This window comes from Artemia sp. Qi Xiang Cuo, chromosome 20 (genome assembly GCF_049724085.1).
Source record: "Artemia sp. Qi Xiang Cuo chromosome 20, ASM4972408v1, whole genome shotgun sequence".
Classification (NCBI taxonomy): domain Eukaryota; kingdom Metazoa; phylum Arthropoda; class Branchiopoda; order Anostraca; family Artemiidae; genus Artemia; species Artemia sp. Qi Xiang Cuo.
This window is the reverse complement of record NC_142813.1, coordinates 42,436,557-42,453,740: the sequence shown is the minus strand read 5'-3', so window position 1 is coordinate 42,453,740 and position 17,184 is coordinate 42,436,557. Positions and strand designations below refer to the sequence as shown.

At 34.9% G+C, this 17,184-nt stretch overlaps 1 protein-coding gene across 1 annotated transcript in view; it reads left to right on the top strand.

The window, feature by feature from the left end:
• The window catches only part of LOC148940229 (diuretic hormone receptor-like), a 319,450-nt gene that overhangs the window by 145,452 nt on the left and 156,814 nt on the right, over nucleotides 1-17,184 (top strand). Inside the window, exon 8 of the mRNA XM_089106103.1 lies at nucleotides 3,180-3,250. Within this exon, the coding sequence (XP_088962229.1) occupies nucleotides 3,180-3,250 (71 nt within the window). The remainder of the gene's footprint in view (nucleotides 1-3,179; nucleotides 3,251-17,184) is intronic.

The following is a 17,184-nucleotide window of genomic DNA, read 5'->3' as shown; positions in this document are numbered from 1 at the left end:
GGCCAGGGGTAAAATTGATGTTCCTTTTGATTGTGTATTTTGCTAAATTCAGTTACCTTTACGCTTATTTTATAGAACAGGGCCTTCTTATCGTTTCTTTTTTTTCATTTTAAGGTTTTTGGGTTTCTTGACTTTCCTTTCATTTCAACTAATTTCTTCTTTTCCTTTTTCCATCTTGTTCCATTAACTAAAAATTCACCTTGTTGGTTTTAGTTCTCACGGGTCTTATCGTTATTGCTTCCAAAGCTTATGAAGCTTCAAAACTCCCTGTTTGCTCTCTCCGTTTACTTCCATTGCATCTCTTTCTTTCTTTTTTCTCTCTTCTTCTCTGAGACTCTTCTGTCGCAATTTCTTCGCCGTTTCTTTATTGTAGCCATCAGCTCCCATTTCAAACTCTTTTTGGCAACTTGCCATAATCAAGCTAATGTTAAATACAGAGTGGATGGCGATCGGCTGTAATTTTTCTCTTCATTAGCCACAGAAAGAGATGTTTGAATAATAAGAACGTTCTTGTTATTATTCACGCTAGAAAGCGTGTCAGCAGTAATAATATAAGAAAAAACTTTGTAAAAGCAATTCCCCACTAAAATAGGGTATTTGTTCTAAAGAGGAATCTTTTCCAGGAGTATAAAACAGAGAGAGAAAACACTTGATGGTTGAAGCCCTCCCGCAGCTCCCAATAAAATATGGATAAAAAGCCTTGGGAAAAATTATTTGCTTCTCCCCTCCAACGTTTAAATTTTTTTTGTTATTTTCACTAAGAAATGTCCCCCCCCCTAGATTTGAAACAATACATTTTTTAAGTATCTTCATTAAAAAGAAAAAAATACTAAATTGCCCTCCAATTACTTCCAGATTTATCACAAGTTTTTCCAGCTGATAACTTGTCATTACAAAGCTGGTTTCAAATACAAAATGGATGGCGACAGGCAGTTATTGACCATAGAGAGCCTTTAAAGACAAGAACGTTCTCGTTATTCTGCACACTAGAAAATGTATAAACAGTAATAATATAAACAAAAACTTTGTAAAAGTGATTCCTCATAATAAAAGGGTAATTTTTCTAGAATAAACTCTTTTCTGAGAGTATTAAACAGCGAGATAACATTTGTTTATTTGTAGCCCTCCCGCAGCTCCAAAGAAAAACATAGAAAAAAGCCTTTAGGGAAAATAATTTGCCTCCCCTCCCTGATTTTAAAACATTTTTTGATAGTTTCATTGAAAAGTGATTGGAACACAATACATTTTTTTTAACTATTTTCCTTAAAAAAAAAAGCAACGAAACACTAAATTTCCCCCCAATTAGTCCCAAATTTATCCCAAGTTATCCTAAGTGATAACTTGCCATTAAAAAGCTGGTGTCAAATTTAAAATGGATGGTGACGGCAGTAATGTTCCTCGTCATTAGCTATAGAAAGAGAGCCTTAAAAATTAAGAACGTTCTCGTTATTAAGAACGAACAATTAAGAACCAACACTAGAAAATCTGTAAGCATGTATAATATGAACAAAACTTTGTAAAAGCAATTCTCAACAAGAATAGGGCAATTTCCTGGACTAAAATCCTTTCCGGGAGTGCTAATTAGAGGGAGAACACTTGGGGGTCGTAGCCCTTCCTGCAGTTCCCAAGAAAAACATAGAAAAAACCTTTGTGAAAAAGCAATAGTGATCTAAAATTAGAAAAGAGAAAAATTTGCAAGATCAAATAACTCAATATAGGTAAGAAAAATAAATAAAAAAGACAGTATTCAGAAATCCAGAGAGTTTCAAGTAAAAATAAACTTTTTCATGAATTGTTTTTAGGTCTGTTCAGTTTCAATATTCCATGACTCGCACATTAACCTATTCTAAAATTAGCCATTTTAATCTTGGTACTATAGTATGATTTTCCATTTACGTCTTTACAATCTACGACTTACGAATCGTAATGCTACGTTACGAGGGTTACGATTTGTGTTAAATTAAAACCAAATATTGTTTTTTCACAACTAATAGATCTTACTGTTGCTTACCCAGTTTTATCAAGTGCTAAAATATCAAAAATCAAAATCTTTAACCCAGTGTCATAATTTATATAAATTGAATACTTGGTTTTTCATGGCCGTATCCAGGGAGGTAGGGGGTTTGACCCCCCCCCCCCGAATTACTTTTTTTTATCTTGTAAAAACGTAACAAAAGTGAATGTAAACAAATTTTTAATGCGTTTAAAAAAAATTGCATAGCCCCCTCCCCTCCGGAACAAAATGCTGGATAAGACCCTGTTGTGTTTATTTACCCTTTTCCTCCTTGAAGGATAAAAATCAAAATATTTAATATCCCTATAAGAAACATAAAAAAGAAAGCATCTTTAAAGCATTTTTCCGCTCTTGGACACTTTTTTTGCATCCTTCTTCTAAATTTAATACTATTAAAATTTAGTATTAAAAATTAAAATTTAACATTTAGTGTAATTCTAAATTTTAAACTCTTGAGATTAATACGAAAGACATTTTCACTTGAATTTATAAAAAACAAAATCCTATTTAGAAAAATTTAGTTCTTATGCTAAGTTGGAGGGAGATAATGTATATTTTATGGCTACTTAAGGATAAGAAAATAGCTCTCCCCAACCTTTTAAACCTAGCTGGCCCGAATTTCAAAAAAGAGGCTTGTTCCCATGTTCTTGTTTCCATTTATTGGCATGTCATGTCAACACATAAGGAATGATCTCCTATGTCTGTCAGTATCCCCCCCCCTTCAAGAAGAATATGGAAGCTACTGCTCAACAATGAAATGTTTTAATTTTCCAAAAAATATTCCTCTGAAAAATAGCTTCAATAGTCTCAGGTGTTGGCAATTAGCCCGTCTGGTTAGCACTTAGCACCGCCGGTTTGGACCTTAAGGGTCTAGTGCAGTGTTACTTACTTACTTACTTAGCCCCTCCCTCTGAACCGAAAATGCTGGATTATTATGTTCTTGTGCAAAATTTACATATGGAACCAACAGCTTCTGGTACGTAGTAGGTGAGAAGCCTGGAGTGGAGGGGTGGTACAGGGGAATGGACTAAACGTTTAATACTTTGAAGATAAAATTTTTATAAATTATAATTTACTTTTTTGACACTGCATTTACCTTTATGACCTGATGATTTGCCTTTTACCTGACAAATTCACCTTTTTGACCTGGTTTGTCCTCTTCTAGGTTTACCCCTATTGATTGTTGTTGTCTGGTCAATTGCCAAAGTCCAGAATCAGGAGGTTGATATTGATGAGGTAAGATAGTTTTCGTTTCTTCTTATGAGTCACTACTATTGGAGACACACAAAGTCCTTACTATGTGCAAGGCTGTACCCAGGATTTTTTCGGGAGTGGTTTTAAGATTTTTTTTTTGGGGGGGGGGGGGTGGTGTTTCGCACAAAAAAAAACTAAAAAAACACATAAAAAATTTGTTTATATTCATTTTTGTTATGTTTTTACGAGTCAGGCAAATATTGCGTTTGTTACGTTTTTAACGAGTCAGTGTCTATGTGTGTGTGTGCGGGGGGGGGGGGGTTGGAACCCCAACAACCCCCCCCTCCTCCCTGGGTACAGCCTTGACTCTGTGCCCGCTCAAATGTCAATTCTTACGTCTCTTTAATAACATACAATTCGTCTTTCTTTGCCCCTTAAAACTTATACTCTTTGAAAGTTCCAGCCACTCTCCACACAATAAACTCTTACATACTTGTTTATGCCCTTACTATGCAGCTAAAAATCCCCACAACAGATGACGTCTACAAAACAGATCTTTTGAGCATGTTACAAAGTTATCTAACATATTCTATACACATTCTGTACCTACAAATTCTATAAATCAATTATCCTATATATATATATATATATATATATATATATATATATATATATATATATATATATATATATATATATATATATATATATATATATATAATTCTATGCTATTTTATTGTTAATATTTATATTATTTTATCATATTTCTTATATTATAGCCTACTATTTATTCTATTATATGTTAATCAAATTTTAATTTAAGAATTTTTTCTCTTAAATTAAATCATTAAACCAAAGATGAGTAAAAATAAAATCACATAATATCAAACAGTTCGTGGTAACGAACTGTAAGTAAGGAGCGACCCGGCTCAATAGTAACCAAAACTCTAAAAAACGGAATTTTGATACCAACAGACACATCAGAAAAATTGGTCTATTATGCTGATTCCAAATACATAAGTTTCGTTAAGCTTAGTCCTAATTATTAAAGGCTACGAGCCTGAGAAAATTTGCCTGATTTTTGAAAAAGGAGGGAAACACCCCTAAATGTCGTAGAATCTCAATGAAAATCACCCTATCAGATTCATTGTATCAGAGAACCCTACTGTAGAGGTTTCAAGCTCCTATCTTCTACAAAATGTGGAATTTTGTATTTTTTTATAGAAAAAGATCACGGACGTGTGTATATTTGTTTGTTTTTTTGTTCTGTTTTTTTTCTGTTTCTCCCACAAATGATTGTATTAACCCATTGGTCCTAGAATATCGGGAGAGGGCTCATTCAAACGGCAATTAAAAGTTCTAGTATCATTTTTAAGCGACCAAAAAGACTTGAGGGCAAACTAAAAACTCTTCCACGCTGCTTCTTCCTCAAATTAATTTAAAAAACTTTTTCACACAGAATAAGTTTTTCAAAGAAAAGTGAAGAAATCCATTAAATAAAAAATCAGCAAAAATAAAATAAAATAATCTATCAAGCACGAAACTACCACAAATTAGCATCGATAAATAAATAAAACCCAAAACGAACAGAAACTACAATAATTAACCGAGTCAAACTCAAAACGAGCAGAAATTAACATAAGTTGGGGGCAAAAACACTTATGTCTTCCCAAGACCAGAACAAAATTTGCACTTTACTGAAAAAAATATAAATGTTTTTGCTTTTATAAGTTTAATAAATCAAATAATATTAACATTTTGATCACTAAATATCAGTATATGTATAGCCTATTAAACTGACAATGCACATTTATTTGTATTTTTTCAGTAAAGTGCAAATTTTGTTCTGGCCATGGGAAGGCATAGGGGTTTTGAGCCCAACTTATGCTAATTTTTGCTCGTTTTGAGCTTGACTCGGTTAATTATTGTAATTTCTGTTCTTTTTGGGTTTCATTTATTTATTGATGCTGATTTGTGGTAGTTTCACGCCTGGTAGATAATTTCACTTTATTTTTGCTCATTTTTGTTTAATGGAGTTCTTTACTTTTCTTTGAAAAACTTATTTTGTGGAAAAAGTGTTTTTAATTAATTTCAGTTCGTTTTATATTGACATATTCTTTTCAGGGAAAAAGAAAATAATACTTTAAATCTTTTTGTTTTTTAAGACTTTATAGTTTGGCCTGCTATTTGTATCCTGGAGAAAAATTTTCAGCAATTTTTAATAACATAGGCTACACCCTTTAAAAATCTGGACACAAATTGTACTGTTTAATTTAGTTTCATACCTCCTCTAGTTGACCTGAAATGGAAAACTTGATACCATTCGCAAAAAAAATCTGTACTTCCTTTGATAGCTTTGATACATTTACGCTATTTTGATCTGCTTAAATTTTAAGAGCAGGAATGGGAGGGTTGGCGTGGGAGGGTGGGAGTGGAAGGGGGATTTGTTGTTCACCAATCATTTTTGACTATTAAGAATAGCATCAGCCCTTTCTACTTTCAATCGAATTAAGCCTTTTTAAAGTTCGCTCGACAACCCATTTTATCCGAAGTGACGTGTCCTCAACAAGAGCAGAAGCATATAATAATTTATTATACCCACCTTGATCTTTAATATAAAAATGTCAAGCCTTCCAATCACTTTCGATTGTTAAAAAGGGCACGTGTCCTTTCAATTTCCAATCGAATGAGCCCTTTTGGAAACGACAACGCTTTCTATAAGCACCTTATATGCCCCCAGGGCATAAATTACAACCCTTACCCTAAGGTCTGTTAGGGTGGTTGTCATCCTCTAAGACCGAATTTCCAGAACATTCAACTACGTTAAACAACATGGCTATCTCCAAAATTTTGATTGGATATGTTTGGGGAAATGGTGGGCGTGAGAGGGGTGTTAAATTTTCCAATTTACAATTGAATGAGCCCTTTCGAAGTTTCTACGACAACGCTTTCAATAAAAAATTTATATGCCCCAGGGCATAACTTACAATCCTTGTCCTAAGGGCTGTGGGAGGAGGGGTTGTTATCCTTAAAGACTAATTTCCAAAACTTTCAATTACGTTGAATAAAAGGGCTGTCTAAAAATTTTGATTGGATGTATTTGGGGAAAAGGTGGGCATGAGAGGGGGGTTAGTTACCCTCAAATAACTTTCAATTATTAAAAAGGGTACTATCCCTTTTAATTTCAAATCGAATGAGCCCTTTTTAAAGTTTCTACGACAAAGATTTCAATAAAAACCTAATATGCCCCCAGGGCATAACTTGTAATCCTTGCCCTGAGGGTTGTGGGGGAATGTCCTCCTCAAAAACATATTTTCTATCTGGAAATCAACTACGCTAAACAAAATGGCTATCTCAAAATTTTGATTGGATATGTTTGGGGAATGAAGGGCGTGAGGGAGGGGGGGACTAGTTGCCCTCCAATCACTTTTGACTATTAAAAAGGGTACTAGCCCTTTGAATTTCCAATCGAATGAGCCTGTTTTGAAGTTTCTACGACAATGCCTTCTATAAAAACCTTTATATGCCCCCAGGGCATAACTTAAAACCCTTGCCCTAAGGGTTGTGGGGGAGTGTCCTCCTCAAGAACATATTTTCTATCTGGAAATGAACTACGCTGAAAAAAATGGATATCTAAAAATTTTGATTGGATGTGTTTGGGGGAATGATGGGCCTGGGGGGGGGGGGCTAGATGCCCTCCAATTATTTTCGACTATTAAAAAGGGTACTAGCCCTTCGAAATTCCAATCGAATGAGCCTGTTTTGAAGTTTCTACGACGATACCTTCTATAAAAATCTTATATGCCCCCAGGGCATAACTTAAAACCCTTTCCCTAAGGGTTGAGGGGGAGTGTCCTCATCAAAAATGTATTTTCTTTCATTATACCAACTACGCTGAACAAAATGGCTATCTCAAAATTTCGATTGGATGTGTTTGGGGGAATGATGGGCGTGAGGGGCCAGTTGCCCCCTGATCACTTTCGACTATTAAAAAGGGCACTAGAACTCTCAATTTCCAATCGAATCAGCCTTTTTTGAAGTTTCTACGATAACCCCTTCCATATGAAGTGCCAAGCTCTAAAGGAAAAAAATAATAAATAGTACATTTTGCCAACATCGTTCTTATATGCCCTCAGGGCATAAGTTAAAACCCTTGCCCCGAGGGTTTTGTGGGAGTGTCCTCCTCAAAAACATATTTTCTATCTAGTAATCAACTATTCTGAACAAAATGACTATCTCAAAATCTTTATTGGAAGTGTTTGGGGGAATGAGGAGCGTGGGGGGGGGCTAGTTACCCTCCAATCATTTTCAACTATTAAAAAGGGAACTAGCCCTTCGAAATTCAAATCGAATGAGCCTGTTTTGAAGTTTTTACGACGATGCCTTCTATAAAAACCTTATATGCCCCCAGAACATAACTTAAAACCCTTGCCCTAAGAGTTGTGGGAGAGTGTCCTCCTCAAAACATATTTTCTATCTTTATACCAACTACGCTGAACAAAATGGCTATCTCAAAATTTCGATTGGATGTGTTTGGGTGAATGATGGGCGTGGGGGGCTAGTTGCCCTCCGATCACTTTCGACTATAGTAAAGAGCACTAGAACTCTCAATTTCCAATCGAATGAGCCTTTTTTGAAGTTTCTACGACGACCCCTTCCATATGAAGTGCCCAGCTCTAAAGGAAAAAAAAATAATAAATAGTACATTTTGCCAACATCGTTCTTATATGCCCTCAGGGCATAAGGTAAAACCCTTGCCCCGAGGGTTGTGGGGGAGTGTCCTCCTCAAAAACATATTTTCTTTCTGGAAATCAACTACGCTGAACAAAATGTCTATCTCCAAATTTTGATTGGATGTGTTTGGGGGAATGATGGGCGTGGGAGGGGGGCTAGATGCCCTCCAATCACTTTCGACTATTAAAAAGGACACTCGAACTCTCAATTTCCAATCGAATGAGGCCCTTTTGAAGTTTCTACGACGACCCCTTTCATATGAAGTGCCCGGCTCTAAAGGAACAAAATAATACATAGGCTAGTACATTGTGCCAACATCGTTCTTATATGCTCATTAAATATTAAAAGCAACATTAAATCTTAAAACGAACAGAATTATTACATATATGAAGGGGATTGCCCCTCTTCAACACCTCGCTCTTTACGCTAAAGTTTGAATTTGTCCCAATTCTTTAAGAATGACTATTGAAACACATGGGTCATTTAATTTGAACAATGAGAAGCTTTTTTAAAACTACTAAAAAACTTTAGCTTAAAGAGCGAAGTGTTGAGGAAGGGGGAACCCCCCTCATATACGTAATATATTTCTGTTGGTTTTAAGTTTAAGTGTTGCTCCTTACTTTCAATTGAAAACGTGTCTCTTATTTACTTTTCGCACTTAAATTGAACAGAAATCCCTGCTAATGAATAAATGACATCCGAAATGAACAGAAATTAAAATGAATAACCAAGTCAGACATGACATGAACAGAAATTACCAAAAAAGCAGTAGGACTAAAGCCTGACTTCTAAAGGCCAGAGCGTCATTTTGGGCTTTACTGAAAACACTTTTACTTCGAGCAGTGTGGTTTTGCCTGTCAGCACATCAACGACAATAACAAAAACCAAAATAAGAATAAAATCCCCATAATAACCAAGTTTACTGAAAAAAAACTAACGAAAATAAACTGGTTGTCTAATATGCAACGATAATCATTTCTCAAAGTCTCAGTAAATTTGGATTTATCAACGATATAAATGATAAAATTCAAACGTTCCCTGTTTTCAGTTAAGTGCTAATGATATACTAGCCTTAAGAGGGCCTATGGAGTATTCATCCTACTTCTGTTTGCGGTAATCTCTATTCATTTTAGGTTTGACTTTCACCGACAAGTTTTGATCGGTTTTTCTGCTCAAGAATTAATATTTTGTCTTGCTGTTTATAATTTAGACTGAATCTTGCAACAAATTTGGTCATATAATATTTGGTAATTTGCATTGTGGGTGATATAAAATATAGAATTAGAATATATATATATATATATATATATATATATATATATATATATATATATATATATATATATATATATATATAAGTCTGGTTAATTTTTTACTTTCTATAGGGCTGAAGCCATCCTAGCTACTATCCTGTTACAACTTTGAATATAGACGAATATTGATCTACCATTTAATTATTAGAACCTTGTTGTGTTATATGTATTTTTTTTATTGCTCATATATTAAAGTGGATGCATCTTAGCTCGTTTATTGCAAAGATCTCTGATTTCCTCTTTAAAAAATAGAATAAAAATAGACTGTTAAGAATAAATGCAACTCAGAATCTATCAGAATCAGACTACCCTCAATTTTCTTCAAAACTTTATTTCTTTTGATAAGCTCCTTTTCGTCCCCCTTTTGGTAAATATATAAATCGGCTTTGTCTTCCGGTCCAATACTCCCTCAAAGTTTCGGTTGAGTGCTTTAAGCAGTTAATTTATACCCTTAGCTGGTCCTAAGATATCACGTGGGTGCATTTTTGACACCCTGAATGCCCATAGCTTTTATGGATTTAGTTCTACATTTACCTCAAGGTCCTAAAAATTTCCTGAAAAGTTCACTTTACCACCCCTAGCCGTTTTTTGAGACATTAAAAATAAGTCCTTTTAACAATCTGGATGCACGCAGTGTCTTATAATTTAGCTCAAGGCGTTCAGAGAGTTTGAAATTTATACCGCTGGTCGTTCCAGAAGTATTGCATATTCTCTTTATTGACAACCTAAATGCATATAGTGTCTTTTTATTTAGTTCGAAATCCTCAACTTCCCCTGAAAGTTTCAGCTTAATGCACTAGGCTGCTCCTGAGACATTACAGATGTGTCTTAAAGACTTCTGTTTTATATCAACATCCCGCTCAACACTCTTTAAAAATTTCAATTTAAAATCCTTAGCTGTTCCTGACATATTGCAGATCACTCCTTTTGACAACCTGAATGCGTATATTGCCTCTTGAATTAATTTGACATCTCCCTCAACATTCCCTGAAAAATTCATACCCTTAGCCGTTGTGTAATGAAAAGCAGTTGCGTCTCAGCATGCTAAGTCAATACTTAGATGCCTCTAGCCGTTCTTAAGATATCGTTGACATGCTCTTTTGACAAGAGTGCAGACTGTGTAATTTGATTAAGTTCAACATCACCACTGTCTGAAAGTTTCAACTTGACATCTTTGCCCGTTTCTGACATATTGCAGATTTGTCCTTTTGTCAACTTGAATGCGCATAGTGTTTTGATTCGTTTATCTTGCTCTGAAAATTTCTTCTTAATACACTTAGCTGTTTCTGAATTTTACAGATACGCTCTCTTGGCAACTTGAATGCAAATAGTCCCTTTTGCTCATTTCAACATACCCTAATGGTTTCAACTTAATGCTTTCATTCAGTCTTGAGAAACTCTGTTTACTCAATTTTGAGAACCTGGACTCACACAGTTTCTTTGATTAGTTCAGCTGCAACATCCGTCTCAACATTCCTTGAAAGTTTCATCTTAATATCCGTAGCCGTTCCTACTGCCGATATCAACTCAACTATGTCCTTTTGACATTCTGGATTCACACCATGTTTTTTTATTTAGTTTTGTACCCCCCCCCCCCCTGAACATGCCCTTAAAGTTCAAGTTAATACCTTTAGCTTTTCCAAGGATATTGCAGATACACGCTTTTGACAACCTACGTGCATATAGAGCTTTTGATTATTTAAAGATCCCCTTATACATGTCCTGAAAGTTTCAACTTACTACTCTCAGCTGTTCCTGAGATACTTCATTTCCATCTTTTTTTACAACTTTTTGCATTAGTGCTCTCAATTTAGTTCATCATCTCCCTCAACATTCCCTTTAATGTTCTCCTAATACCCTTAGCCCTTTTTGAACATCCAGGATCAAAAATGACCTCTTTTACTTATCATAAAACCTATATGTTGACAAAATGCTGCTTGCATCATTTACTTTACCTGCCCAAGTTAAGGGGGTTCATATTATCATCGTACTATAGTAATTGAATCTTTGAACTATTTCAAAAAATGGTTATTTCAAAATTTTTATTAGATGCCTTTGTGATAAAGGGGGCATGCATCTAAATAGGGTGTGAGAGATCGACTGGTTGGCCTCCAATCTCTTTTTAATTTTAAAAGATGTACTAGAACTTATTTTTCAATTAAAATTTGAACTTATTAAAACTAATTTCCAATTGAATGAGCTCCCTTCAAAGTTTTTACTGCAAATGCTTCCATACGCAGCGGCTTGGGGGTAAATATTGCATTGAAGAAATAACACTCATTACTTAAGTAACCGTATTGCGCTCAGGGTTGCCAACTTGTACACTTTCTGTGTAAAATGCACTCTTTTGTACGTCAGTGGGGATAACAAATAGTGAAAATCCTTCTTTTTGGATGTTTGTTTTCATTCGCTTTAAACGTCAGTAATTTGTATATTCGCCAAAATTAAATTTAACCCATTGAGCAAGGTTAATAACTTGCACTTTTTCCATGTGTAATGCACTCTTTTTACCTCAGGGGGGCGCAGAAGAGGGGATGCGCAAATTTTTTGACTTGCACTCCTTTTGAGCAAAAATCACTCGTTTTTGGCTTTGATTTGTACTCTTTTTAGACGTCGGGAGTTGGCAACCCTGATTGCGCTATTTGATTGCTCATCATATTTGTTCAGAGTTGGCTACATTGCGTCGTCTCCAAAAGGTTAAAAAAAGCCTAATTAATTAGGCTTTTTTTAATTAATTAGGCCCAGTGTTTTTTGTTTGATTTTTCTATAAGACTAACTGTCTTCATTAACTCTACTTTGAGGATTATAATATGAATCACATGTGATATATAATATCATATAGTGTATATTGTGGCGTGGGCCCTAAAAAGGCTTTAGAATATACGCTATATGTTTTGTTCAATCGACCATATGTCAAAGAATCATCTCTACGGAAAATGTGGTTTGTTCCTACTTACTTTTCAATCAAATATGGTTGCTCCTACGAAAAATTTGGTTTGCTACTAGTGAGAGAAACGAAAGGTAAATTTTGGGTTTTGAATTGTTCTTAGTGAACAGCTCTTTGCGTACAGAAAGTCATTATTTGATCTTCAAAATAGATTGAACAAAAGTTTAATTCTAGAATCTACTACTACTACTACTAACAACTCACCGCAGCACCAGGCCGCCTGAGGCCAACAAAGCTACGCACGCTCCTCCTCCATCCCAATCTATTCAAAGCCTCCCTTTTTACACCCGCCCAGGAAGTTTCCATTTCCTTTAAATCTTTCTTTACGTCCCACCTCTCCAGACGAGGACGACCTGCTTTCCGTTTAGCCCTAGATGGTTGGCCGAAAAGAACAATCTTCGGCAATATTTCATCTTTCATCCGCACAACGTGCCCTAGCCACCTCAACCTTTCTTTCGTTATAGCAGAAGAGAGCGGTATATAACCACATTTTTCGTATAGCCTTTTGTTCGTATAGCCTGACTGTGAAAAACAGTCAGTCAGCCGGGTACCCAGATCAATTCTTAAGCAATTTCTCTGGAAAACATTTAACTCTTCATCCACTTTTCGGAGTGCCCATGCTTCAGAGCCATATTTGATCACTGTCATCACTGTAGCTTCTAATATTCTAATCTTGGTTTGCAGACTTATTTTCCTATTCTTCCGAACTTTTTGAACTGTGAAAAAACACCCTGAGCATTGACTTTTCTACTTTTGACATCTTCACCGCTCCCACCATCTTTACTAATAATACTACCAAGGTAAGTGAAGCGGTCCACCTGATCATTATTTACATTACCTAACTTCATCGTATTACCTTCATTAATTCCTAGCCTTAGTGACTTAGTCCTCTGAAGATCTATTTCCAACCCCATTCTGGCACCATTAGCTCACGGAACCTCTAAAACTTTATTCATCTTGATCACATTTTCATCTAGGATGCTTAAATCATCTGCATAATCTAAGTCATAGAGACTTTTCCCTCCCCATTTGATCCCGTGGTCTCCCATTGCCTTTCCTGTGATCCTTAAGACGAAGTCCATCAAAATAATCCATATAAAGGGGGATAGAACACAACCCTGCTTAACTCCTGATTTAAAACAAAACCAGCTTCTAACCTCATTTCCTACCCTAACCACAGCAGTGTTATTCTCGTATATAGCACTAATCACTTCAATGTATTTGTCTGGTATACCATACATTGATAAAACCTTTACTAAACCTCTTCTATCAACAGAATCGAACGCTTGCTCATAATCTATAGAACCGAGGACCAAAGGTGTTTGAAACCTCAGGCACTTCTCAATTATTAACCTAAGAGTGAAAATTTGGTCGACACATCCTCTACCTTTTTCTAAAACCGCACTGTTCTTCTTTTAAAGCTTTGTCTACGGCACCTCTCAGTCTAAAAAGTATCATATTACTAAGTTATTTACTACCTACAGAGACCCGATTAATCCCTCGATAATTACCACACTGACGTTTATCACCTTTCTTATAAAGTGGCTCAATTAAGGTTTTCCTAAAATCATTAGGTACTTCCCCTTTTTCAAAAATCATATTCATAATCTTCAGTAACTTATTTCTAACCTCAGGGCCACCATATTTAAGAAACTTATTTACCACCCTATCAGCACCTGGAGCCTTATTATTTTTTAGTCCTTTTAGTACTGTCACTAATTCCTCCTCATAAAACAAATCTTCCTTCACATAAAATGTATCACAAACTTTTTCACAATAGCACAAAATATGAATCTGGCGGTAGAGTGAAAGAAGCGAAAATAAATTTTGCGTTTTAATCTTATCAGTGAAAAGTTAATTGTTACTCAACTTTGGGCTCTAAAGCTATTATTTGACCTTCAATATAAGTTCACCACGACTATTATACTAAAATAGCAAAAATAAAAGCTGTAAATCTTCAACAATGTGAGAGAAACGAAAATAAGCTTCGGGTTTTCTTTTGCTACTAGGTAACAGCTACTTGTGCATCTAAGATTATTCTTTGACCTTCATGATAAGATAAATTCATGTCTGATTGAAAAATCACAACTCACAAAATAAAAATCTTACAGGATAGCAAGAAAAACCAAAAACTCGGTAAATTTTAGGCTTTCGATTGTTATTAGTGAAAAGCTTTTTAAACACCAAAGGTCAAATCTGGAGCTTCAATATAAGATAATCACAATTCTGGTAAAAAAAAAAAAAAAATTTTAAGCACAGATTATAAAATTTAAAGGATATTAAAGGAACTGGAAAATAAACTTTGGGTTCTCGTTCGTCATTGGTCATTACCTTGTACACCCAAGGCTACTATTTGATCTTCAAGATACGATAAATGAAATTCTTATTCAAAAATCATAAAAGTACAAAATCTAAACTTTAAAGGAAAGTGAGAAAACAAAAAGTAAATTTTTGGTTTTCAACTGTTATTAGTGAACAGCCGTTTGCATGCCATAAGTCATGATTTGACCTTCAAGATAAGAAAAACTAAATTTTGATTCTAAAATCACAAAAGTATATAATATGAATCTCGCGGGAGAGAGAAAGAAGCAAAAAATGAATTTTGTATTTTAAATCTTATTAGTTAGCACTTGCTTGCAACAAAGTTGCTGTTTGACCTTCAATATAAAATAAACACAACTCTATACTAAAATCACAGAAATAAAAAAGTATAAATCTACAGGAGTGTGAGAGAAACAAAAATAATTTTTGAGTTTTCTTTTGCTACTAGTTAACAGCTGTTTCAGCACCCAAGAATACTATTTGACCTTCATGTTAAGATAAATACGATTCTGATTGAAAAATCACAAAAGCACAAAATATATACCTTACGGGATAGTAAGAGAAGCCAAAAACACGGTAAATCTAGAGTTTCCAATTGTTACTAGTGAAAAGCTTTTTGTACACCCAAGGTTATTATCTGGACCTTCAATATAAGATAAATACAATTCTAGTAAAAAAAAAAGTCACCAAAATACTAACTATAAACTTTAAAGGAGAGTAAGAGAACTGAAAAATAAACCTCATATTCTCTTGCCAATTTTGAAATTGGCAAGGCATGTCATCCGCGACGCCATCAGTCTCTGGAAAATCATCCTCACGTGCAATCGACTGTTCCTCTGATGTAGGAGGAGGTGCTCTACTTGTAGTCTGCAAAGCTCGAAGACAATCATTCCCTTGCCAGACATCAGTGTGGAAAAGGAAGATACCAGGCTTTGAAAACCCAATGACAACGGGAGTGAAGGCTTTTGGGAAGGATTCTCCAAGCAACTGACTTATTCTGTACTCAGTCACTACTCTGCCAGGGTGAGATCTGGGTGAAACCTGGTGATTTCGTTTTGGTGAAGAACAAAGGCAAGAAGGGTTCAAAATTTTGTAACTAGAGGAGCTAGGTGATGGTTACTTTGTCGACTTCCTGAAAAGGCAACTCCTATCTTGGAAGTTTGTGTTCCCCAGTGAAAGAGAAGAGGCCTTGATAATGTCGATTTGTTTCCTCAAACTCTCGCCCTGTTTTCTTAATCCTATCCCTCCTGAAATTTCTGTGTCACCATTTAAACTACTTGGCTTCACAATTCTTCAAATTTAAAGTGGCATATCCACGTTAAAGACATCATCCATAGAGCTAATGTGTCTATCACCCTCCTTAAGTTCCTAAATAAATTTAGCGTCCCCCTTTCCCACTCCTTAAGGATTACTAGCAGCTTGTAAGCATTTGGGTACCCTGGTACACAAGGAACCCTGAACCAAATGTCCCAGAGTACCCTATAGGCACTGTTCTACAAAAAAATTGCTTCTCTACCAGTATATGACAAGCGGCCAAATTGAAGAATATACCAACAGAAAGCCAAGAAATTGATCAATTCCAACTGAACTAATGCTTTTCCCCAACTGAGATTACCTTAAATTACTTCAAAATCTCGCACACTGAATTTCTTTTTTCAAAATACACAGAAAAACTTCTCACCTCAATACTTTGAAAAAAAAACTTTATCCAAGAACCACTATTTTTCGTCCACAGATTTAGCAATAGATGGCAAACGCAATGCGCCTAGACAACTTTTTACCCCATATTTTCTGTCGGTAATATATATGTCTCAACGTACCCTTGTCCTAACGTATCCAGTTCTCCCCTAAATGTTATGGGCGAGTGAGTGAGCTAAAAAATTCATTTTGGGTTTTCTGTTATTATCAGTGAACACCTGATTGTACACCTAGGGTTATTATTTCACATTCAAAATAACAAAAACACAATTCTCAAATAAAAATCACAAAAGCACAAACAAAAAAATTTACAAGAGAGTGGGAGGACAGAAAAATGAATTTTGGGTTTTCATTTGTTATTAGTGAACAGCTGTTTGTACACCCAAGGTTATCATTCGACCTTCAAGATAAGATAAATACGACTCTAATAAAAAAGAATCACAAAGTAAGAAACGTATATTTTACAGGATATTTACAGAAAAGGGGCACTTTTTGTGGGGTTTAGGCTGTTATTATTGAACAGCTTTTTATGCAAGAAAGGTTTTTTACTTGCTAAGATCAAACGGTTGATGATTAAAGAGCAGCTGTTTCTACAGGGGAGGTTTTTTTTCTACGATAAGACGAACACAATGTTGATGTAGCTCACAAAATTTGAACTATCACTACAGCTGAAGAACGGGGATGTAACGTATTTTGAAACAAAATTGAAACTCTTTATTAATCTCAAACTGGAATAAGATACAGGGAAGTAATTTGGACCAATTGATTTAATTTTATTTAATATTTTATTCATGTTTTGAATAATTAAATAATATTTTATTTTATTTAATATTTATAAATATTAAAAAATCCCTGTAAGATACAGGGAAGTAATTTGGACCAATCGATTTAATTTTATTTAATATGTTATTCATGTTTTAAATAATTAAATAATATTTTATTTTATTTAATATTTATAAATG